The sequence below is a fragment of the Diplodia seriata genome, assembly GCF_021436955.1.
Source record: "Diplodia seriata strain FDS-637 chromosome Unknown scaffold_1, whole genome shotgun sequence".
Classification (NCBI taxonomy): domain Eukaryota; kingdom Fungi; phylum Ascomycota; class Dothideomycetes; order Botryosphaeriales; family Botryosphaeriaceae; genus Diplodia; species Diplodia seriata.
The window spans coordinates 1,968,612-1,992,118 of NW_027117308.1; the positions used below are offsets into that span (position 1 = coordinate 1,968,612).

At 54.7% G+C, this 23,507-nt stretch overlaps 6 protein-coding genes across 6 annotated transcripts; 4 read left to right on the plus strand and 2 right to left on the minus strand.

The window, feature by feature from the left end:
- Window positions 1-1,591: 1,591 nt before the first annotated feature.
- On the plus strand, window positions 1,592-2,066 carry SLS55_000587 (uncharacterized protein; the record flags this gene model as incomplete). The annotated part of the gene is made up of 2 exons (XM_066772098.1): window positions 1,592-1,600; window positions 1,728-2,066. The coding sequence occupies 2 exons, from the start codon at window positions 1,592-1,594 to the stop codon at window positions 2,064-2,066; spliced, it is 348 nt and encodes a 115-aa protein (XP_066637377.1).
- A 4,053-nt stretch (window positions 2,067-6,119) lies between these two features.
- SLS55_000588 (uncharacterized protein) lies at window positions 6,120-8,181 on the plus strand (the record flags this gene model as incomplete). The annotated part of the gene is made up of 5 exons (XM_066772099.1): window positions 6,120-6,659; window positions 6,702-6,724; window positions 6,782-6,828; window positions 6,885-7,361; window positions 7,421-8,181. The coding sequence occupies 5 exons, from the start codon at window positions 6,120-6,122 to the stop codon at window positions 8,179-8,181; spliced, it is 1,848 nt and encodes a 615-aa protein (XP_066637378.1).
- A 1,501-nt stretch (window positions 8,182-9,682) lies between these two features.
- SLS55_000589 (uncharacterized protein) lies at window positions 9,683-10,635 on the plus strand (the record flags this gene model as incomplete). The annotated part of the gene is made up of 5 exons (XM_066772100.1): window positions 9,683-9,874; window positions 9,933-9,992; window positions 10,060-10,350; window positions 10,400-10,424; window positions 10,505-10,635. The coding sequence occupies 5 exons, from the start codon at window positions 9,683-9,685 to the stop codon at window positions 10,633-10,635; spliced, it is 699 nt and encodes a 232-aa protein (XP_066637379.1).
- Window positions 10,636-10,750: 115 nt separating this feature from the next.
- Window positions 10,751-11,903, minus strand: SLS55_000590 (uncharacterized protein; the record flags this gene model as incomplete). Its single annotated transcript, XM_066772101.1, has 3 exons — window positions 10,751-11,006; window positions 11,395-11,556; window positions 11,791-11,903. The coding sequence occupies 3 exons, from the start codon at window positions 11,901-11,903 to the stop codon at window positions 10,751-10,753; spliced, it is 531 nt and encodes a 176-aa protein (XP_066637380.1).
- A 1,254-nt stretch (window positions 11,904-13,157) lies between these two features.
- On the plus strand, window positions 13,158-15,246 carry SLS55_000591 (uncharacterized protein; the record flags this gene model as incomplete). Its single annotated transcript, XM_066772102.1, has 4 exons — window positions 13,158-13,365; window positions 13,421-14,262; window positions 14,314-14,485; window positions 14,534-15,246. The coding sequence occupies 4 exons, from the start codon at window positions 13,158-13,160 to the stop codon at window positions 15,244-15,246; spliced, it is 1,935 nt and encodes a 644-aa protein (XP_066637381.1).
- Window positions 15,247-17,478: 2,232 nt separating this feature from the next.
- On the minus strand, window positions 17,479-19,638 carry HSP82 (Hsp90 chaperone hsp82; the record flags this gene model as incomplete). The annotated part of the gene is made up of 2 exons (XM_066772103.1): window positions 17,479-19,323; window positions 19,381-19,638. 2 exons carry the CDS (start codon window positions 19,636-19,638, stop codon window positions 17,479-17,481), a joined length of 2,103 nt encoding a protein of 700 aa, XP_066637382.1.
- Window positions 19,639-23,507: the final 3,869 nt, after the last annotated feature.

The window sequence follows — 23,507 nt, forward strand, 5'->3', positions numbered from 1 at the left end:
TAGTGGACGATAGACGACTTCGGCCTTCTTGGATGATTGTAGAAGGGATTGCATTGCTTGCGTAGGAGTTGAGGTTCACGTCTAAACATTTCAGTCTTAGTTTAGCATCAACATGTACGTATATCGGATAGTACTTCAGCGATATGGCCCGAGGCACTCACGTGCTACGACAACGTCTGACAGCCTCATGCGGCAGGTCACTACGGAGTCAAGTGGCGCGAAAAGAAACTCCACTCAGGGTCCTCCCATCACCGCCACTCAGGGCATGCTTGTTCGGCGAACATTCGCAGCTCGCGGCGGGTGTGGTTCGACTATAACTCACTCAGGCATCCAGGGTAATTTCGCGGCTAGAAGACGGAAGCGAGTAGCTCGCGACCATTGCAGCAGCTATAGCTCGCAGCGGCAATAGGGCAGCAGCCAGATTAGATTAGCGGCCGAGGCGAAGCGTGGGCGAAGGATCTAGCGGCCGCGTCACACCCTACCTCGGCGATACGAGGTGGGGCGCATCTCGGCTGGCGGCAGAGTCAGCTCGGCGGTGTCGTGGGCTGGGGCGGTTGGGAGTGGGGACTTGCAGAAAGGACCGCGTGCGCGCAGAACACGCCCAGGGCTCGCGAGGTGGGCGGTCGCGTGGAGGACACGATCGGCCGTCGGTTGCGGCGCATTGACTGAGAACAGAGGCACGCAGCGGCAAGTAGCGGCGTGTAGCGTGCGCCGGCGCAGATCTATCGCGAGCCCAAGCGCGGATCCGCAGGGCTCGGTGGGCTCGGTGGGCGTGGCGCGCGAATGGGGCGAGGCCAAGGAGATTGCAAGGCTGATGGCCTGGGGCTGGTGCGCAGCTGCAGTGCCGCGTGGTGCGGAGGCGATTCTGGCAGGTCCTTTTCCAGAGTTCGCAGCCTCTGGCGCAGGCTCTGGCGCCGCGGTGCAGCTGCATCCGTTGGGTTGGCAAGCGCGGGCCGGGGCAGCTCGTGTCATTGCCACGTGCACGGCGACAAATCGCAGGCAGGCAGCGGCGTCCCTGAGTCTGAGTGTCTTCACGCCGCCCTTGGCTGCATCTGCGCCGCGACGCCAGCAGCTCCAGGCCCCCGCGCCCCCGCCGGCCAAGCGCCTTGCGCCTCTCGTCCACGGCCCTCGCAGCTCCAACCTGTGCTGCCACGCTCGACCGCCCGCCCGGCGCCTGCGCAACGCTTTGTCTCAGACTGCGACTCTGCCCGGCCCCAGCGCCCGTACAGATCTGCCCCCTTGCCGATCCGCTCGCGGTCGCCCGGCCGCGTGAAACGCCAAACGCACGACGAGCCCGAAACAGCTGATCCTGCCGTACCTCGACCAGCCTTCATCCTGGACAGCCTCGCGACCATCTTTTGTCTGTAGCAGCACCCTTCCCGCCGCCTTCCTCCCGCACCCACTCCCCGTCTGCAGCATTCCGCGACGCCCCCCAGCTTCGTCCTCCAGCCGCGCCGCCCCCCGGTCCGCCAGCACCTCCAGCCCACCCCGACCGCCTCCGCTAGCCCAACGGCCTGAACCACCCGCCCGACTCCCTGTCGCGACCGCCCGATCCTTCGCGATGCCTAACTCGCTCGAGTCCTCGCGGCCAATGCTGAACGTAAGACGCCCCCACACCCATGCCGTCCGCCTACCTCCCTCGTATCTGCACCACTCCATCCTCCGCTCGTCCCACAACACCTCCCTCTCCATCCTCTCCTCGACCTGACACCGCCGGCATCATGCAGTCCAGCACTGCCCGCAACTCGGCTCGCCTGTCCACCTACTCCAACGCGCCCACCCTCACCCCGTCCATCGCCCCCTCGACCACCTCCTCCATCGACCCGCGCCACGCCGAGATCAAGGCCTGGAATGCCGGCCTCGACCGTCTCGAGGACAAGCGCCTCGTCTCGCAGCGCTATGTCGCCTCTCCCGACAAGATTGACAACATGAGCAAGCTGGCCCTGGGAGCCAAGCTCGACCGCGCCCTGGCCCGGCGCATGAGCGAACAGGACGCTGTCTTCAGACCACATGCGCGCGGCATCAGCGTCGACGAGAAGAGCGGCAGTGAGAAGGAGGACGCTTAATTCGCCCCTGACCAACGAGCTGCTATGGCTCATGCATACGGAGATACCACGACGATCGGATGTACGGACGCACGACATGATCGAATCGCTCATGGTTGCCGGGGCAAAGGATACATGGTGCCGCACCGGGGTTCACTGCCATAATTTTCTGAGGACATCTGCGTGTGGCGAACGCGCCTTCCAGCCTCCTTACTATTGTCAAGACTACACGGGCCCAAGGATGTCTCTTCTCTGTCAGGCGCTTGAACCCCCCATTCATTATTGCTTTAACTTTCGATGCTGTCTCGCTTTTCTGCATTTTGGAGGCTTCCAGATACCACGCCATGTTTTTCTCTTATTTCGCTTTGCAGAACTAGTCCGGGGTTGCAGAACAAGGCGACGGCCGGCCTTTGGAAATCCAAGCATGTCTCTTCATATTATCCGTCTCATCCCCGTCGGTCATGCCACTCATGCACCCGAAGCCCCACACACGTGGGCTTCAGGGTTACTCGACCCCCTGCGGCGGATGTTTGCGGATACGAGCACGTGGTGGCGGCGTGAGGCAAAATCTTACATTCCCAGAAGGACTCATCCGGCTGTATCCGATTTCAGCTTTTGGCTTGTTTTCTTTCACGACGATGCTCGATAACTGCGCCAAAAAGGTTTGGATGATAGCGACGTATCTCAGGTAATATCACGATCCAGGCCTGTTCGTAGACAGGAATAGAACAGAAGAATTCAGACGTCACGTCAACAACTATTTCGACCTCAACCTGCATCGTATTCGCATTGCCCCAAGCAGATGGAGCATCACAGGCGCAATGGCCGCCTCAAAGGAGCGACCCGAATCTTTACTGCGTAAGTCCTAAAGCTCGTTCGCCTTGGCGGTGTAGTACGACTGTTTCTCTGTGCGGCAAGGAACCTGCGGGTCGAGGATGCTTGTGATATCATTGGTGTACTACCCGACGCCGGCAACTGGAGCTAGTCAACGGACGCCAAGTATGTGCCGCATATTCCATACGGTCGAAAGGAGAGGGAAATTACGTAGTTCTGTTGTGTGCTGACCGGTCTGTAGATCAGGAAAAGGTATGATGCAAGGAACCTTCTTTGCCGAGTGCGGGCATGCAACTTCTGGACGACAGTTCCATGTTGTCCGTGCATAGCATGCTGTCTCAACAAAAGCCTTCGGCAGGAGGTACCCTGCCTACTACCAGTGAGGGACCATCGAGACCTGTCCGCAACGATAGACAACAGCGCCGAGCACCTGAACGCCCCTTTCCCCTATCGTATCACCAAAACGGGTTGGCGCCACAACGATCGATGACGCTGTAACCATCAAACCAATCAAGAGTGGGCTTCGGCACCGCTACCTACATCTACTCTCCTTCGTGCTGCGCCTCAAGACCCGGGTGGATCTCGCATACTTGATCGCCACCACGATGTCAACGCATACCGCTGTTCCATGCTCCACACCTAGACATCCTTGTCAATAGTTCAAACCCTTCCAACCCTAAGCCGTCGCTCGGGTTAAAATTTTCCTTTTTCCTAACCCTGGTGGAGATCGTTGACCGTAGATAGGAGTCTTTGCGGAGAACTGATTTGACGCCTGCCAGTATAACGCTAGTCTTACTATCGTCGCCACCGCCGCATTCCTTCCTGCTATCGCTAGCTGCAGTAATACTACAGCCACGACGCCTGGCTATACACCACTTTTTCTATTCCATCGTAGTCCTGTCGCCATGACCTTTCTTCGAGCCCAGACCAAACTGTAGCTAGTGAGGTTAGACGCTACGCAGCGCAGTACACCTCCTTTCTCTTTTTCTCCGTCTCTTCTCTGGCGCGCCATGTGGCTTGTGAGGATCGCAACCAAGAAGTGTACGGGAGGCCACCCTCCTCCTTCATCGCTCGCACTCTTGGCGGTTGTCGGTGTGTCGTCGGGCTGCTGTCATGCGCACGCCATCGTTTATTGGAGCCGAAACATCCAGCCATTGGTCCGTTGCCGGTCGTCCGAATGGAAAAGGGGAGGAAATACGGAAAGACGCAGTGGGATCTAGAGGATTTGGTTGCAGTGTGGTCGCTGGGGTTGTTGATCTCGGAGTTGGTTGATTGGAGCTTTTTTGGTGTGTCTGATAGGGACGCTTGCGTTGGGATTGTGCTGGCAAGCCGGCAATTGGCACTGTTTCCTGCAGTACAGGGAACTTGAAGAGCCGTGTTTCTCTTCTGTATGAGTGCTTGTGGGCCGGTCAATTGCTGACGTCCCCTCCGAGGTAGTTCTTCATTCCGCAGACGACTTGAGACATTGCTTTCAATGGATAACCGCATCACACTCAGCGTATAAAGGACCACATCGTCGAAGAGAGTTGGAAAATTGAAGTTGTCCGGTGATGCGGGTGTCTCTGTTCGGATAGTCAATTTGGCGGTTAGACTGCGGTGCAGTCCACATATGCACCATGGTGGGTACCACGCTAATCTTCAGACCATGCCATGCAAATGCCATGTGCCACTGCGGCGCGAGTCATGTTATGTACTTTTTAGTATGGAACGGGCAACATGTAGGGGGGACCAACAACCACTCGGCTTGAGTCCAGCACAGTGGGCTGGAAAAAGCAAAAATATAACCAGCAATCCAATCCCCACGTCAATAATGCAGGCGGAGTGCTGGGATGTAATAATTCTGTTGGGGCCAAATATGGACGCATGCGGCGATGGATGCTGGGGTTGGCCGGTCTGCGGACTGCAGTTCTCAGAACACAGAGTACAGGCTTTGCTTGCAGCAGCTGACCGCTTCGATAGCAGGGCGAGTCTAGAAGCAGGTCTGCGACAGGTGCCAAGCGGAGTAGGGCTGTTCGGTGGCGGGCTGGCCTCTCACGGGCCCAACCGTGTACCAGAGCTTGGTAGGCTATCCCTCTCGGCGCCCCCGGCCGTGCCGTGCGGCAGTTGCCCGTAGACTTGCGGAGTCTTGCATGTAGGCTGCTGCTATTTTGAGCCCTGGTAAGCTACTCGGGAAAAATTCCAACTCTAAATAAGTGCACAATATACACGAATCACAGCGCGGCATAGGGTGCCAATTGATTCTCCCGCATCTCACCTTCTGGCTTCTGGCTAGCAATCGCAAGCCAACGTAGAACTGCACCTTCCAAGTGTGGCGAGCGCTGCTGCCGGTTACGTCAGCATCCGCTTCGCTAGCGCGACGGGTTCAGCGGAGGTAATGCTGACCGCACACCCTCAACCCTCAACCCCGACGACTCCTCACTACCTTGTTCCGGGCGTTCCACCATGCCCTCTCCTGCTTTGCATGTCGCTGACCCCGCCTGAAATCAGCTATAGCTGTTGCTTTCGAGAACGCAAAGCCAACTGCCTACGGACACAAGCCAGCGCGCCCCTGCTGTGGCCTGCATGCCACTCGGACTTTCCGGGAAGCCTTACTCGCGCTTGCCTGCAAATTTCAACATTGCTTTTTCCCCATGGAGAAATATTGCTCCAACGGCGAGCGAGCGGCCCGGCAACGGCGCGTGGCTGCCTACGTACGCCTGTTGCGAATCCAGTGCCACCGCCTGCTATCCGACGCTGCTTGGTAATTGCAGGCCCAGCCTTGATCGCCAGCTAGGTAACACGTCGTCGACTTCGGCCAGGGTGGCCAGTAGTTTTCGCTCGGAATCTCGAGGCTTGGCGCTTGGCCGGTTGACGGAAGTATTGCCATTTATACCACTGTAAGCTTATACAGAAGCCTGTTTCTGGACGAGAGCTCCGTCTCTGAAACCAATGTAGCAAATTTTCAGCTTGTTTCCCCTCTCCCGCTATTCATCTTTCGTTCGTTGTTGCCGTTGTGTTCTGTAGCACATGACTCGTTTTACACTCCTTTGATCCCTTATATTTGGTATGACTCGCCAAGCGACAGTTGAGCCTCTCCGCCTGCCGCTGCCCCTCGTATCGTGAAACCACAGGTTCCCAGCAATATTTGACCATGACAGAAATATGGGGCACATCTGGGGCGCAGGATATCTACGGCGCCTCAGCAGACGACCGTTTGCACACTCACTTCACGCAGGGCGCAGAAGCTCTCCATGCCTTCCCATGGAACGACTCAGCAGCTCATACCGACAGACGAGCCGAAGCGAAGATGGCCTGAAGCTACCGCGCTTCGAGGCCGTTGACTTGAACGACTGGAAGCACACGCCTACCGACGACTCTCCAAACGCTGACCACGGCGTCCTCTTTGTTCCACCGACTACTCGCCCCACCCTCCGACTGGACAATTTTACGCCCTTGGAACCAGAAGATGAGAACCCGTTACGCGCTCGCCGCTACAGCCGCAAAATCGAAGAAAGCAGCAGATTCGGACTATGGACGCTCATTCTTCTGTTGTTGGCCCTCGTCATGGTCATCCTCACCGCTCTCTATTCGACCGGCTCTGCAAAGTCCTTGATGCGAGGGAAGATCTTTGCCACCTCATCAAGCAACGCTATCCTGGTCCTTCGCATTCTCACCGAACTCTGCGCCGTCATCCTCAGCGCTCTTGTTATTGTCGTGGTGGAGGACTTGCAATGGGCGTTGGCGTCAAGACCGGAAGGCGTCGGTCTGTTGCACTTTATTGGTCTTGACTCAGGAACCGGAGTGTGGGGATTGTGTCGATTGCTGGCAACAGCAGATTGGAAGCAGAAATACTCGAGTGCTTTTCGGTAAGGGCTGCGCTCGACGACCGCCTACGTCATTAACTAATCTCTCCTGCTCCACAGCCTTCTGGTCATCCTTTCGATACCCCTTCCGGGTATCATTTTGATGGGTGAGGACTTATTATTTTGTGTGTGTTCTGATTGACACTGACACCTGACTATACAGGTGATATCAACATCGAGCTGGTCTTTTTCCCGGAGAAAACGTATGCAGTGGCTGCCGGACTTGCGGACTTCAACGCCTCGTACATATCACATTTGACGGCCGTATCGACCACAGCACTCTTAGTGCAGATGGGCAACCCTCTCTGGTCAGATCGAGATGCAGTCTCAGTCGAACCTCTTGGTCCAGGGAAAGGGCACTGCACCGTTTCCAACACTTCTTCGGCATGGGTAGCTTGCGAAGAGTCTTATTTCATGTCGGGTGGATTCAACTCAATATCTCCGCAGGCGGACGATCTTTCAAGCTACCCAGAGGCAAAGGCCTATGTGGTTCCCAACGTGAAGGGCTACCATGTCGAGTATGGCCAAGTGCATGACATCCAAACTCTCCATGATGAGGGCAACTGCCACCTGATTGGAAGTGCCGGCGCTGCCGCATACTGGTGCTCCGCCATCGGCTCGGATCAAGAACTGCTCTTTGGTACGAATAGACCAGACTTCCTTGTTCCGACTATCTTTCATTCCTAATATGACGTCCAGGATCGGCCTACTGCCCCATATCTCTACAAATGAACAGCAGCTGCCTAAACACAACGTCCTGGACCTCGGAGCTGGATCTCGCGACATCGATGTTCGTATACCGACGCTTCGCCACGGTGAACTATTCGCGGACCAACTTCTCAATCGTATCGGTCACCGACCTCTCAACGCCCGAGGTCTACCCCGTATCGCTCGAAGACTACATGCTCGCCCTCTCCTCGGTCGTGCCGGGCTTCAACGCCAGCGTCGACGTCAAGGGCGACAACTCGCAGCTTGCCACGTACGCCGTGACGGCGCTGCCAATCAGCGACAGCCAGGTGGCCAAGAAGATCTCACTCAAGGCCATTCGCAAGGCCATGTCGGTCCCGCTCGACTACTTCCAGGCCAACTACTTCGCGCCCGGGCCCAACATCTGGGAGCTCGATGAGCCGCGCGAAGGCCTCGCGGACGACATGTACACTGAACTCAGCATCGCCATCCTGTCGCACCAGGTCGTCGCGGGAAGAGTGTCTAGGTGGCTGTTTATCGCCAGCGCCGGCGTGTTGCTGCTCATCTCTGCCGCCGGCATCGCCGCGACGGTGCGTGTCTGCGAACGAAGACCCGAGCGCTGCGGGTACCCGTCGTTGGATTTCGCGGCTGTGTGCGCGAGGGGCTCTTCGGATGGGAACGGCTTGCATAGGTCGTTGACGAGGCTGGGGGAGCGGCCGAACAAGTATGAGGTCGCGAGTAGGATTCAGGGAGAGCGGATTGTTTTGAGATAGTAGGCGTGCCGGCGCTGGCGGCAGCAACTCCTGATGCGGGCATGCGGTTGCGCAGAGGAAGACGACCAACCACGATCCTTTTCTGTCCTGTTGTTGGCTTCGTGCCTCTTTTTTCCACATTGATTCGAATGTCTTGGATTCTTCTGAGACCTTTTTTTTTCATCTTCCTACTTTATCGCACGATACCCACCATAGAAGAGCGGAGACAAACATTAAGCGTGAGTAGATAAATAGAGGGGCTATCCAGGGAGATAATAGGAAGCTTCTCCATTGATGGTTATCCTCAGTGTTCCCTGTTTGGTGCTCAAAGTTCCTGACACTCCTCCTTCCGCCTTCCGAGATAACTGGTTGCAGAACACAGAACACATCGTCGGCTCAGCGCGTCTCAATTCTGTGCGGCACTAGGTGGTACATAAAGCAGAGAGCTACGAGATGTATACAATCTTGTTAGTAAACATTCAGACCCCGCACCGTATCTAAGCCGCAGTGGTTGCACAAGGAATTGATTGGCAGCCCAACCCCACGTCTTATCTTGCGGCTTCCTGGCGCGCACAGTATTCACCCGCCCGTTGGCCTGGAAGGATCACTTTGTGCATAGGTCGCCGACTCATGGAGCCCGCAGATTTGTCCAGTTCTCCCCCATGTTTAACGATACCTGTTTCACTAACAGGGACAGTGACGAAGGAAGAATTTGGAGACATTGTGGAAGAAACTGCGAAGAGCTTCACGATCGACGACGAGGCTTCAGCAGATCTCTCAGAGGTGCGGTCCAGCGTTCACCATAAGACTGGAGGCTAATTCGACTCCTCAATAGGATGGCCTATTTGTGCTCGTGCAGACTCATACCTCTTTGAGTCATGAAGAGCAAACTGTAAGAAGAAATGCCAAGCAGACGGTTACATGCTGACTGCTATGTATAAGACCCTCAGTGAGCTTTGCCATCTTCAAGCCAACTGGCTTGAACCGGCGCATTACTGGAAGCATGAAGGGCTCCCTCGACGATCCTCCTCCGAGGCCTTTGGGACGGCGCATCACTCGACGACAAGTTTCAGCATCGCACAACAACCACCGCCGCCGCCGCCGCCGCCAAGCGGGCCCCTTCCAGACCCGCCGCAGCCAGTGCCACCGAACACGTTCGAGGTTCGCGGAATACCCAAAGGATACTCCAAGGATGAGGTCCAGGCTCAACTCAAGGCGGCTGGGATATCAGAAAGCGATGTTGATGTCGATGTTCGGAGCCTAGCGGTGTACAATCAGCGGTATTCCTGTGCAACTTTCATTGTGCGCCAAGCCAAGTTGCGCAAGGAAAACTTCACATGCCTCCCAAAAGGCTGGAGGATTGACGACGAGTTCTCCGGAATAACCCCTCTTCATGACGGGGGTGATGATGCGGAAGTGGAGTTAGCATTCCAAAGCCTTGCGAGGTGACGTCTGAGGATCATGGACACTGACGCCCAGTCACCGTAGCATCGTCGCCGTCCCTGGACTGGGAACTCGCGCCATGTGGACCTTCCGGCCGCGGGACCAAGCCGACATGTGGCTCCGTGACTTTTTGCCGCAGGACCTCCCCAACTGCCGTGTCCTTCTCTACGGCTACAAGAGCACCGTGCCGAGAAGCAATGACACAGCGCAAGCGCACGACTTTGCAGACACGCTGCGCAATCTCCTTCTCACCTTTCGCAGTGCGACTAACGTAAGTCGATCCTCCTGGTGGTTTCTGGTGCTGCGTCGTAGCTGAAAGTCAGCGACAGACACGAGATAGGCCCGTCATCTTCATTGGGCACAGTCTGGGAGGGATAATCATCAAACAGGTACGTATGGCTGATTCACCGTTTTTTGCGAGAGGACGAGCTTTAACTTGTGCCTTTTCCCACGCAGTTGCTGCACCAGATCGAAGGCACTCCCGATGCGGAGATGTTGTATCGGGCCTGCAGGGGCTTCCTCTTCTTCGGAGTGCCGAATCTGGGACTGAACAACGAAAAGCTGGAGTTGATGACCGAGAACCAGCCGAACAAACCTTTGATAAGCTCACTGCTCGTGGAGCAAGACGGTCAACCGTCTTCATATCTCAATCTGCTCGACGATACTTTTGCGAGGGCTTTGCGGAGGCTGCCAATCATGCCCGAGGTCATCGCGTTTTACGAAACGATCAGAACTAGGATGACAGGGGTAAGTGGCCACGCTATGCTCTTCCTCCGAATCCTCGTACTGAAAAAAGCCGTTCAGCAAGATGAAGCTGGAAGGTGGGTCAGACACAAAGGGGAACCTGTATTGATGGTTCCTCAGCAGTCGGCGAACCTTCCCTTACTTGGTTGCACTGCAGAACGTCTCGACGGAGCAGATCACTCGAATCTGGTCAAGTTCACGGACAGAAAGGGTAACTACGAGATTGTGCTCGGGAAACTCTTATCTATGATGGAGAAGATTGTCTCAAGCAAACAACAAGCGGAATAGGCGCTCCTGTCTCTTCGCTGAAAACAAGGGTATTCTGACGCTGAAAGCTATCAATTGTAGACTGACTGCCCTGTTGTTGCCTTCCGGTGCTTGACCAGATCACCTCTGTAAAGGATTAGTGCCTCATTACACCGTCTACGGAATTGGTTCTTGTCTTGACTATCGGTAAGCAGTTGCGGTAGGACTGGCGGAGTGGTAGACATATACCCTCGGTGTTTGACTCATTGAAGCAGACCTGGGCCCATTTAAGGCTGGCTTCCTTTCCCGAGTCGGAGCTGCGTCCACGGACCCCGAGGAGAGTCAGGTTTTGGTCCACGTTCTTGTATTCTCGTCGTTTGAGCTTGCCCTTTTCGTGCAAGATTGTGACGTGGCTGTGGTTAGTTCGTTCTGGCTCGAGCACAACATTCTCTTCCACTGGCAACATAAGCTTCCGAATCGACATGGTGGTGGGCGCGACTGTCTTACAGGATATTGAGAGCATTACCGGACGCGACTTTGGACATTTCCCAACAAAAACTAAGAGCGGGGCCTTCGGTTCGACTGAGCTCCTGCCGTGGCCGTCCAAGCCGTTACGGGCAGGCATCACATGGGTATGGTGCTTGGAGCCAGATAGTTCGAGCCAGAGCCAAAGTTGTATTGTCCCGTTGTAGACTTCGGCCAGATCCGTGAGTCCGAACCTCCGTCTGGTGGTCTCTAGTCTTACTAGAGGGCTATCCAAAGTCAAGAGGCTGTGACTGATTGAGGCACAGGGGCACGCACCAGTGTAGAAGAACCTGGTGGTTCGTGATTGCCTCTTCGAAAAGTAGCAGATCTGGGTAGATGGATGCAAATTTTATAGCTGCAAGCGAGTCTTTGTGGCCAATGTTAAGGGTCGTCGATTGGTGCCTACTGCCCAGACGCATGACAAAGTCGTTGCGGTTTCTACCCATGGATTAGCGCATGCCTATTTGTGAAGCTTCACGGACGTACAATTCCTTGAACAGTGAGTCACTCCCGCTGTGTAAGGAAAACAACGTGTCTGTAATCGGTTTTACGGCAATCGTCGGGAAAGTGGAGGCAGATTGGGATACATTAAATCCCAAGGAAGTAGGAGGCTCGGACAAGTGACTGCAGTGGGTCAGCCTTCTGCCCGGTGCCAAGAGAAGTCGAGCCTACGCGTGACCAGTGTAGACAGGAATCGGTCCTCCGTCTTTCTCGGCCGTTGGCATTGTCCATTGAAACTCTGCAACCAGCTGGCGGGCAGCCTTTCGAGTGAAGGAGGGAGACATGGTTCGATTTGCGTGCGGCTTTGGGAGGGTCCCTTCGGTGCTTTTGGAATAAATATTGACTGTTTGGAAGAGCTCCTAGATGTGCGCATTAGCTGCTGCTACGTAGTGTAATTCAAGGGTCACACCATTTCAATCTCGGTAATAAAACTTCGCAGCGTAATGCCTCTCTCTTGTAGGTGCCGCTCAAAGCCAGAGGTAGGGCCGGCTGGGTTCTGGTACTCGTCGACGGCCTTCAAACCCGCCAATATGTGAAAACATGTCATCAATCTCAGCCATTGTATGTCTGGTCCATCAGAATAGGCTAGATCTGCGGCGATGTCGACGTGTCGGACGAGCGCATTGATTCGGCACGAGATGGAGGAGTCATCGTAAGAGTCCGAGGTAGCATCGTAATCAGCAAAAGCGTGCCTGATGTTCTCTGGATTGTAGAGAAAGTCGGCGGCCGTGGCTGCCGACTCCGGCAGGTCGGCAGGAAAGCGGCGGTGTCTCTCAATGGTTGCGCGGACAAAATCGGCAATAAGGTTGAAACGCGATCTGCGACAAGAAGCGCCATGGTTGGCATCGTTCCAGGTGCACAAGACGCACCTGTCGGCATGCAGGCTGGTGCGGCGGATAGACGCGTCCCTTCTCATGTTAGTTGCATAACCAAGGAGACGTCAACCACTCACCGCAGGCATGCCTTCCACGATGACGCCAACACCACAGTGCGCAGCTTGAGGCCCTCGACCGCAAAACGCTGTATGCACCAGCACATCTTGCGTTCGTTTAGGTCCCTCCTGGCGACGGTGGTCTTACATTCTTCCAAGATTCGATCGAAGTCGTGTAGCACCCATCTCATGATCCATGGCCGTTGCTCTGCTGTCGGCAATGCCGCATGGCGGCAGAGGTCCGCAAGGTGGTCGAGGTGGTGCTTGACGCCGGAGAGGACGTGAAACAGCTTGGAAAAGGCCGGGCGCTCTTCCGGACATCAGAAACCGCCGTCGCATGGAGGAGGCCATAACTTACCACCTCGTTCAAGTAGCAGCTGGAGGATGCTGTTGACCAACGTTTGACATTTCCTGATGAAGTCCATTGGCGGCAACAATCTGTGGAGTACATGATGGCTTGGTCGGCCGAGAGTTGAGGCTGAGGCGGGTGCAGGCAACCCCAAGGACGACGTATCCAGTCTCTGATGTGCCACAAAAGCCCCTCGCGTCAAGAGAACTTGAAAGACATGCGCGCTTCCCTCCCTCTCCCGTAGCCAGCCTCGACATCATGAACGGCACCATAGCGCCCCATCAAACCCACCCAAGCCATGAGAGCGACCGTGACCGTTGCGCCGATGCTATTTTCCCGGACCTTCGCCCCGCCGACCATGAGAAACTACAGGAATACAAGGCGGCTGGTGCTCAGATAGACGACCGCCGTGCGCGCCGCCTTGGCTGGTTTTCGGTTGCATCGATCATTGCAAACAGGATGATCGGTGAGTCGAGACATGCGCTCAATCAGTCAGTGCTGCTCATCAATCCTTCTTCCAGGCACCGGCATCTTCGTCACTCCAACCACAATCCTTCAACGAGACCACAACATCGGAGCCTCTTTGATGCTCTGGCTGGCTGGCTGCGTAGCCTCCCTGGCCGGCTCTTTGGTCTACGTCGAGTACGGCCTCACGATACCACGTTGGATATTCGAGGATGGGACAGTGTGCGCTCCTCGCAGCGGCGGCGAACTCAACTACCTTCAATACCTCATCCAAAAGCCGCGATTCCTTGCCTCGTGCCTCTTCGGCATCCCATTCTTTCTTATCGGCAATTCCGCGCAGAATGCCCTGTCATTTGCCTACCACTTCCTCCACGCCATAGGCGCGAGCCAGAGCAAGCTGAACCTCCAACTTGTCGCCATCAGTGCCGCACTAATCACGTGTATAACACACAGCCTCTGGCGACGGTTTGGCATCTATCTCAACAACATCTTCGCTAGTGTCAAGGTCCTTATGCTGCTGCTGATCATCTCACTGGGCTTTCTTGCCTTGGTTGGTGTAGGCTTCAAGCAAGATTCCGGCGGAGACGTCGAATGCAGCCCTAAGTCGACCGCAGCGATGAAGACCATCAACCTGAAGTATGACAATTCTTTCCATCGCCTTGGCGACGCTGTAGGCTCAAGTGGATACGCCACTGCATACTTGCAGATCATTTTCTCCTTCAGTGGCTTGAACCAGGCAAACTATGTACGTCTGCTTCAACTACCTGTCACCTCCATACTTATTCTTGCATCCCAGGTTCTCGGCGAGATCAAAAATCCACACAAGATGTTCAAGAAGTCGTCCTTGTTCACCGTCGGTAGTATCTGCGTTTTGTACATGCTGGTCAACGTCGCATATGTAAGTACCTACCAGGCTCATAGCAGATCTGTCCGAGCCTGACTGTCCCAGTTCGTCGTCGTCCCAGTGAACCAAAATGTTCTGCAAAACTGCGAAAGCAAAGACTGGAGCGTGGGTCGGGAGTTCTTCAAACACACCCTTGGCTCGGGAAAAACGTATTCGGCGTTTTTAACCGTCTCAAGCTTCGGTAACATCATTGTCACCACGTTCACGGCCGCCAGAGGTGAGTGTTGCAAAGTAAGTGCTCGTTATCATTACTCACTGTCAACAGTCAAGCAGGAAATTGCCAAAAGCGGCATCCTACCATGGGCTAAGCTTATCGCAGAGGATAGAGACCCACTGCGCCGCTTCAAACAGAGGCGCCAGCCAAATCACGAGACGCCGGCCATGGCTCTCGCCTTGCATTTCCTCTTCACTGTCATTATCTTGCTCACGACCTTGGGCATTGATGAGGCGCAGGAGGGGTACACCACCCTTCTCAGCATCTATAGCTATGCCATTGACGCTTTCTTCGCCGCCTGCCTCGGGCTCGGCCTCATCGCTATGAGAACATTGCCGCACCTCAAGCACCACATGTTCGATGGACCAAACAAAAGGAGAGAAGACTGGAACATGGCCTCCGTCGTTCCTTGGCAAATCAGTATTGTGGCTGGTACCCTGATGTTCATCTCCAACACATATCCGCTTGTCGCCTCTTGGATCCCGGCCAACTACGTTGAACTACACGTGCCGTGGTATGTCGTCCCTACAAGCGCCTGCTCAGTACTTGCATCCGGCATCATCTACTACCTCGGCATGAAGTTCATCTGGTCTAATGGCAGGGATCGTGTTGTCGTTCGAGATCTCATGTTTTCGCGCGAGAGGGATAACAACGGCCAGCCCGTACAAGCTGTGGAAGCATTCGATGCTTATTGGGTAGTTCCTCCGCCGTCAAACATGCCTCGGCACTCTTCGGAATATGACGTTGACAGCATAGGAACGTAACCTCATTCTTGGCTTGCCTTCAGTCGTGTTGTGTATTCGTGTTGTTGTTTTTTTTTTTTTTTGTCTCAGTGTATGTGTCCGCCTTTTTCGTTTTTATTTCTTGCCGAGTTTTCTTTTTCCTTGGGCAAAAGCGATTGGACTGCTTGTGCTAGATATAGCAGATGTTCCATACGCCAAACTATCACAATAACACAAGAAAAGTCGTGGTTTTCATAGCCTCGGGCAACAACTTCCACCTTCGGACGACAGAATTTACTCTTTATTATATACGTTTCCAGCAACATGTTCTGTCACGTACGACTATAGGTCGCAGAATACAGGGTTTCCCGTCCGTTTGCATTTCCTCACTTACCGTTGAAGTGGAAGCGCCTGTCAGCATGGCAGTCGACAGCCAGTCCGCAGCTCATTGACTTGTAGTCATAATTTGTACCATCCGCAATTTCTTTCACGTACGACCATAGGTCGCAGAATATAGGGCTTCCCGTCCGCTCAGCCGTACTCAAGCTGCGAACCGGCCGATTAGTACTCAAGTGGGTGACCATTGGGGAATCCCGGCTGTTGTACGTTTTGCATTTTTGCTTGTGGGGGTACTGGCCCCCTTTTGCCCTGTGCCACGACCACACACCTTTTTACCAATAGAATCATGGGTACGTGGGGTGAATTGTCGAATTGGTGTAGAATGCGAAGAAGCGAAGAGCATTTTGGCGAGTCAGAAAGGTTTAGCTGATGCTCGAATTGAAGTCTCGTCGCCCAATTGAGCAGGACGTCCAACTGGGCCGGCTGCAAGTGGATACCCAGGAACCGCAACATGCGTCTTGAGACATACCAGCATCCGTCGGTGGAGTCGTCGCGATACCGGGATTTGAACGGCCATGCTGGTTGGTTTTTATAGGTCAGTCTCAAATCATCTTTGATGGAAGCCCACGATTGCGCAAGCTCGGTGGGCACGGTGGGTGTCGGTATGCAAGGATCAAGTTGGATCACCGAGCCCTGAGAAATTGACTGCAGCCGCCCGAGAGCGTTTGATATCTTGTCTTCTTCTAAGTTGACGAGCTGCTCCGGTTGCGTCCCGGAGTCTTCAAGGAGGATGCGGACCATGCCGTGGATCAGGGCTATCATAGGACGAAAGAGATCCAGGCAAAAAGAGTTGCAGGTCTGGAAGGGGAATTGCCTCCTCTGATGGAATGATGAGTAGGATTATGTCGTCATATCGGGTACCGCGGGTTCGATAACGAAGCTCAGCCCCGCTCGGGCCTGGGGATGTGTAAGTAGCCAACAACGGACGAAGAGGGACCTGGCAGGAAGGTTGCCCGCTGGTTTAACAGCTGGTACTTTGAGTATGAACTGCTTCGAGTGTAATCCCTGTTGTTGCTCATGTGCTCTTATGCCACCAAGTACTACCTGCCGCTGGTCGTGACGAACGCGCTGGCGGCCATCCCGACGGGGGGGCGAAGCCGGCGATTGTTCAGAGTGCCTACAGACTCGAATAACTACGCATGTCAGCGACAGGAGAAACAAGTTGTCCCATGCACCTCTGCAGAAATTGCGCTGTCGCCTTGTGACCCGGCCAGCCAAACGAAGCCCTGTGGATCTTGAAAAAGGGTACATTCTTGTAAGCATCGGGTCTTGCTCAATTTCCTTGTAGTTGGACACCGAAGATCGCATGTTTTATCACCATGTTCATTCGAAGACTCTTGGGAAATGTTTGATTGATTAACATCCATCTATAACGGCTAAAGGGCTACTAAAGTAGTCGGAAACCTGAACGGAAGCAGAACGTTAGCTGACCATTATCCTTGCGAATATTGAGCAAGTTGTGTAATGAATGGAATTGTCAGAAAAGGATTTGGTACGAATAGCTGATTATCCGCAATATGTTTCGGAAGGGGAATCGCTAAATCATCATGTGAAGTATGGTGTAATAAGGAAAAAGTGAACATACCTTTGAATGTTCGAATCGCCTATGTGCAACAAGTATCGACAAGGACACAAGGGATGAAGTGAAATCTCATGGCTTTTTTATCATCACTACGGACCACTACGCAAAGGAAGTGGGTTTAGAGTTACAAAAGTCGTAACCGAACCTTTGATCTGTCCCACCACAAACTCCGCCAGCACTACTGTATGCTTGATGCCCAATGCCGTCAGCGGTATAAAAACTAAAGAAAAAGGAGAACCCGTAACGCATGAAAGAAGAAGACGCTAACTAGAAGCTGGGTATGGAATCATCATCTAGTCAACCTCCTCCATGGCGCTCTCGCCAGGGGCCTCGGCCGAGACCTCCTCGGAAGCGGTCTCCTCGGCAGTCTCAGCCGACTCGTCGACGTTGAGGCCAAGGGAGACGAGCTTGTGGATGCGCTCGGCGAACTGGACAGGCTCCTCAATGGTGAAGCCGGAGACGAGCAGAGACGTCTCAAAGAGCAGCTGGGCGATGGACTTGACGGTACGGTCCTCCTCGCCATCGGTCTCGACCTTGCGCTTGAGCTCCTTGACGATGGGGCTCTTGGGCGAAATCTCGAACGTCTTCTTGGAGCTCATGTAGCTAGACATGGACGTGTCGCGGAGAGCCTGGGCCTTCATGATACGCTCCATGTTAGCCGACCAGCCGAACTGACCGGTACGGATGGCGCAAGGAGAGCCGATGAGCTTGTGCGAGACAACCACCTTCTCGACCTTGTCGCCAAGGACGTTCTTGAGGGCCTTGGCGAGAGGCTCGTACTCCTTCTCCTCGGCCTCGCGAGCCTTCTTCTCCTCCTCGCTCTCCTCGAGCTCGAAGTCCTTGGTGATGTCGACGAGCTTCTTGCCGTCGAACTCCTTGAGCTGGGTCATGGCGTACTCGTCAATGGGGTCGACCAGGAAGAGAACCTCGAAGTTCTTCTCCTTGAGGATGTCAAGGAAGGGAGACTTCTGGACAGCCTTGAGCGACTCGCCAGTGATGTAGTAGACCTGCTTCTGGTGCTCGGGCATGCGGGTAATGTAGTCGGTGAGAGAGGTGGTCTCGTCACCAGACTTGGTGGAGTGGAAGCGCAGGAGCTTGGCCAGCGAGTGGCGGTTCTGGGCATCCTCGTGGATACCGAGCTTGATGTTCTTGCTGAAGGCGCTGTAGAACTTGTCGAACTGCTCGCGGTCCTCGGCGATCTCGTTGAAGAGCTCAAGAGTCTTCTTGACAACGTTCTTGCGGATGACCTTCATGATCTTGTTCTGCTGAAGGGTCTCACGAGACAGGTTGAGAGGAAGGTCCTCAGAGTCGACGACCCCCTTGACGAAGCCCAGCCACTCGGGGATGATGTCGGTGGCATCGTCAGTGATGAACACGCGGCGGACGTAGAGCTTGATGTTGTTCTTGGACTTCTTGGTCTCGAACAGGTCGAAGGGAGCGCGCTTGGGAACGAAGAGAATGGCGCGGAACTCAAGCTGACCCTCAACGGAGAAGTGCTTGACGGCGAGGTGGTCCTCCCAGTCGTTGGACAGCGACTTGTAAAAGGAGGCGTACTCCTCCTGCGAGATATCCTGGGGGTTCCTCGTCCAGATGGGCTTGGTCTTGTTCAGCTCCTCCTCCTCGATCTTGGACTCCTTGACCTTCTTGGTCTTCTTCTCCTTCTTCTCCTCCTCCTCGTCGTCGACCTCTTCGACCTTGGGCTTGTTGTCGGCATCCTCCTCCTTCTTCTCCTCCTCGGTATCGTCCTCGACCTCGGTCTCGGTCTCCTTGAGGACGTGGAGGTAGATGGGGTAGGAGATGAACTCGGAGTGCTTCTTGACGACCTCCTTGATCCTGCTCTCGTTCAGGTAGTCGGTCTGCTCCTCCTTGAGGTGAAGAACGATCTTGGTACCGCGACCAAGCTGCTCGCCCTCAGTATCCTGGGTGATCTGGAAAGTACCACCGGCACTCGACTCCCAGACGTACTGCTCATCATCATTGTGCTTGGAGACGACGGTGACCTTGTCGGCGACGAGGTAGGCGGAGTAGAAACCAACACCGAACTGGCCAATCATGGAGACATCAGCGCCAGCGGAGAGCGCCTCCATGAACTGCTTGGTGCCGGAGCGGGCAATGGTGCCGAGGTTGTTGACGAGGTCCTAGAGTGGAGTCAGCAATGCCATCGGGCGCGTGACGAGGTATGCGGAAACACTTACAGCCTTGGTCATACCAATACCGGTGTCACGGATGGTGATGGTCTTGTTCTCCTTGTTGGGGATGATGTCGATGCGGAGGTCCTTGCCGCTGTCAAGCTTGCTGGGGTCCGAGAGGGCCTCATAGCGGATCTTGTCGAGCGCATCCGAGCAGTTGGAGATAAGTTCTCTCAGGAAGATCTCCTTGTTCGAGTAGACGGTGTTGATGATGAGGCCGAGAAGCTGAGAGATCTCAGCCTGGAACTCGAAGGTCTCACCCATGGTGGCGGATAAGGCGCGCGGAGGATGGGGTCCTGCAAAGCGAGTGGGGTTAGCGACCGTGTTGCGGTGAAGAAATCAGACTTGGTGAGGGCTCGACAAAGCCGCTGCCGGGCTGTGGGTGAAGGCCGAAGGCGCAATGGCGCGGCGGCCCAAAGATAGGCAGGACGGTCAAACGCACGAGGCTGGCGGGTGGTGGGGCAGGGCGAACTTACTATGAAGGGGTATAAAGTCTAGAAAAAGAAAACGTGAAGAGGAAGGATTTTTGGGAGTGGGAGTGCACCGAGATGCAACGAGCTGGTGGAGAGGTTTGTGTTGTGGAGGGAAGAATTTGGTGTGCAGCTTCTGTTCTTATTCTCAGCGCGCCAGCATCACCGAACCTTCTGGATAGAGCTCGGGGCCGTGACTGGCTCGTGCGCGCAAGCACGAAAGCGGCTAGTGGCCACCACCGCCCGCTGTGCCGCTTCCTCACCAGGCCAATTCGCTCCACGAGAGCCGCATTGCCAGCCTTGACCCTTCTGTTCCAGAATGCTCCAGCGCCGTTGAGAACACAATGCCCCATCTCACTGCTCGTGCTGTGCACTCCAGTTCCAAGTGCAAGGCTCCAGAGAGCGGTGCCTCGTCACGCAGTCCAGGCAAGCGCGAGGCTGCAGCGAGGCTGCGGTGAGGCTGGTAGCAGAGACCGTTTGCTCAGCTGTAGGCAGACACCGTTGGCGCTGCTGTGTTTGCTACTAGCCTCACCGTCCGGAGTCCCTTGGGCTGTTTCGAAAGCTTCCATCGCCTTCGAATGGGCAAGGCAGATCCGCATCGAAAACCTCTCTCGTGCCGTCCTTGCGCGCGCTTCCCGCCTTCTCGTCTTTGGGTTTGAGTTTCCGTATGGGCTCCCGCTCTGTCGACCGTCCTTGCAGATCATGATAAGCCTCAGCTCTAAGGGCCCAGGCACCGATCCGGCTTTGGACCCTGAATGCCTTATTTTGATGGCTGATCAGCAACAAAAACCTTAGCGCCAAAACCGCCAGTCTCGGTTCATTCACCAAGGTATAAACGTCAACCTGACTTGCCGAGAAGCTCCAGCTTCATTTCAGCTCGCGCTTCAAGGGCTGCGTTTTCGTCGGCTTTACTTCTCAACCGCAGGACCCTTGTGTAATATTTGCCTTCGCGTGATAATCACCTGTCTACCAGGGCACTCTCTCTTCAATATGCTCTGGCAGTAACTCCTGAACACAGCTGATGTATGAGCTGTGACCATTTTCTGCATTGACCATCTCCAGGGAGAAATTTGGATATCCATGGCGCACTGGCTGCTGAGACCTTCTACGGGGCTTCGGGATGCCTTTGTTTGCGGATGCTAGCTGCCTTGTCTGTAGCTTCTACTCTTGATTCTCTCTACGCCTTTACCTCAAGCACACTTATGGAACAACGGAACACACATTGCGGATGTTCTACAAAGGCCAGATTCACTACATGGAACCAACAACCGGATTTGTTGCGGAAAAAAGCCACGCTTTCTCTCTCCCTCTTTTCTTTCCATTCTCTCGGTTCGCCGAATTTTAAGAGCCTGATAAGAAGCTATGCAGGGAGCTCTCTCACTGAGGATATCTCGCTTCTCGGGGACCATGCAGTCAAGTCACTCTCCAGTTCGGTTAGGAAGGCTCATCAACAAAAGCAATACTGAAGAGCGAGCCCTGTTAGCGCCAATACTCAACACCACAAGCCGCTAGCGCTGCATACCATCACGAAGCACTGGTGAGCATCATCTCCCGCGGCCTGTAATGCTTGAAACTAGCATCAGCATAATTCACACCTGGTATTCCTCGCATCATCAACCATGGAGGAAAGCGCGCGATGAGGAAGTGTTGTAATTTTCCTGGGCTGAAGATGCCTCAACTGTTGATCCAAATTGCCTTTCCGACGACTCGTTGATCACATGATAGTTCTATCAAAAGGAGCCGCAACCTCCTACTCCCAGACTCCCTTGTGCCCATCCCCCAGAACCACGGACCTTCTCTCCATTCTGCACGTCAATCAGCACGCGCACCCATCTGGGACGCGCGCACCCCCTCCCTCCAGCCACCCCAGCCGGTGCCTCAAGGCAAGCCATGTCGCCACTATTCGGTCGCACAATGGTCCATGCCATAAAAGGAGGCTTACGTGCGGGAGGGAATGCTGCACATCATTGATTGTTGCCCTGCACGACCAAAGGTATGATCCGCGTCAGAGCGCGCGCGTGGACGCGCACGCGAGATGTACGAATCGAACAATGCAATTATACTGTTTACCTTAGCCCCAATCCCGTCGGAATGGCCTCGGAAGAGGCGCATGTGCAGGAATGCCGAATGGAACCGGAAGCGCGCGGCAACCGTGCGTGCATTTCGTGTAGAACTTTGGACATACTGCTCGTTGCTGGAGGGAAGGCGACTATAAAGTGACCAAGTAGCTGCGTCCGTGGATACCTCTAACGATGTTGTTAGGAGCGAGCGCTGCCATCCAGATCGCGGAACTTTTGCAGCATTCGCTCACGTCAGCCGTGGATTGAAGCGTTCGAGGACCATGTAGAAGTTGAAAGCCTACGCGTCACACCCTCAGATCCAGAGGGCGATGTCGTACCGGTCAGCCCCTCCATTCGAATTTTCGGATCCCACCAAAAGCAAGATTTAACGCGGGTCTGGATCACCCAATCACAAGACGCCTGCCATGGTCCAATACGGCTTCTCACAGGGCAGACGCACGCAACGCCCAGCCCGGTCTCCACGGCTGTGGCGGCAATCGAACGACCGGTCAAGGGATCGGACCGAGACGGCTGATGGGCGAGAGGGAGGTGATGAATGTCTTGCATCTGGCGAGGGGTTACTGTGCGGAGCGATTGGACGTCCGTTAAGACCCCCCAACGACAATTTAGCGCTTACGTCGGACGAGATGGTTACGCCATACAGGCTAGTAGCGATGTGGGCTGCGCACACGGATGCTTTGCTTCCTTTCTCTTGACGAAAGGCAACATAGTTTAACCGGAATATGATGCTACCACGCATTTCTTCAGATACTGGATTTGTACGGACATGCCCACTTGTCCACGCCGCTCAGAGCATACACGCACCAGGATAAGCGAAAAGCATCAGCAACGACAAAACAGGGTAGAGGGAAAGGAGTAAAACAATCAGAAATACAGCAGTGTCTGGAAAGAAAGGAGAAAATTGAAAGGGCACCAGGAGAACCAGTCGCCAGAGTCAGGACGCCGTTGCGGGACGAGGGAAGACGAGGAGCAGCCCAGTAAAATGCCCCGCTCCCCTCCGCGGCCATCCCACTATCCGCCTCGTGCATCTCCTGTACCGCAAGAAACTCTGCCTCCGCTGCTTGTTCTTGCCCCAAAAAACAAGCCTAGTTTATGATGACCGCATGACGATTTGACCGATTAGCTGTAGAGAAACACATGAATTGACGCGTGCAATTCGTCGACGAGCCCAAAAAGAACAAAATCCGTATGACTCGCTTTGCAGGCAGATGAAGCCGAAACACCCACGTGGCGCGTTGAGAAAGGAGAAAACTGCATGTATTGAGCCCCCAACGTTATGAATCAATAGCTTCATTGTCCATGCATCCATGCCCGAGCGTACACCAATTGAAGTATGATGCCCTTCTAGGTTGTCCCTGTTCGTCTTTCCGCCGGCGAGTCGACGCAAGGGAATGCCGTATGATTTCGCGGGGTGAACCTCTGGGTTTCTTAGGATCCGTACGAAAGCGTCTGTTCGATGAGGGTGATAGAAGCGGTGTAACAGTCTTCGTTCGATTGCTCCACCTTCCGAGTTTCGACAAAGCAAGTAACTCATAAAGGATACAGGCCATTTTCGGTCGTCGACGAGGGCGCGTGTGATCAT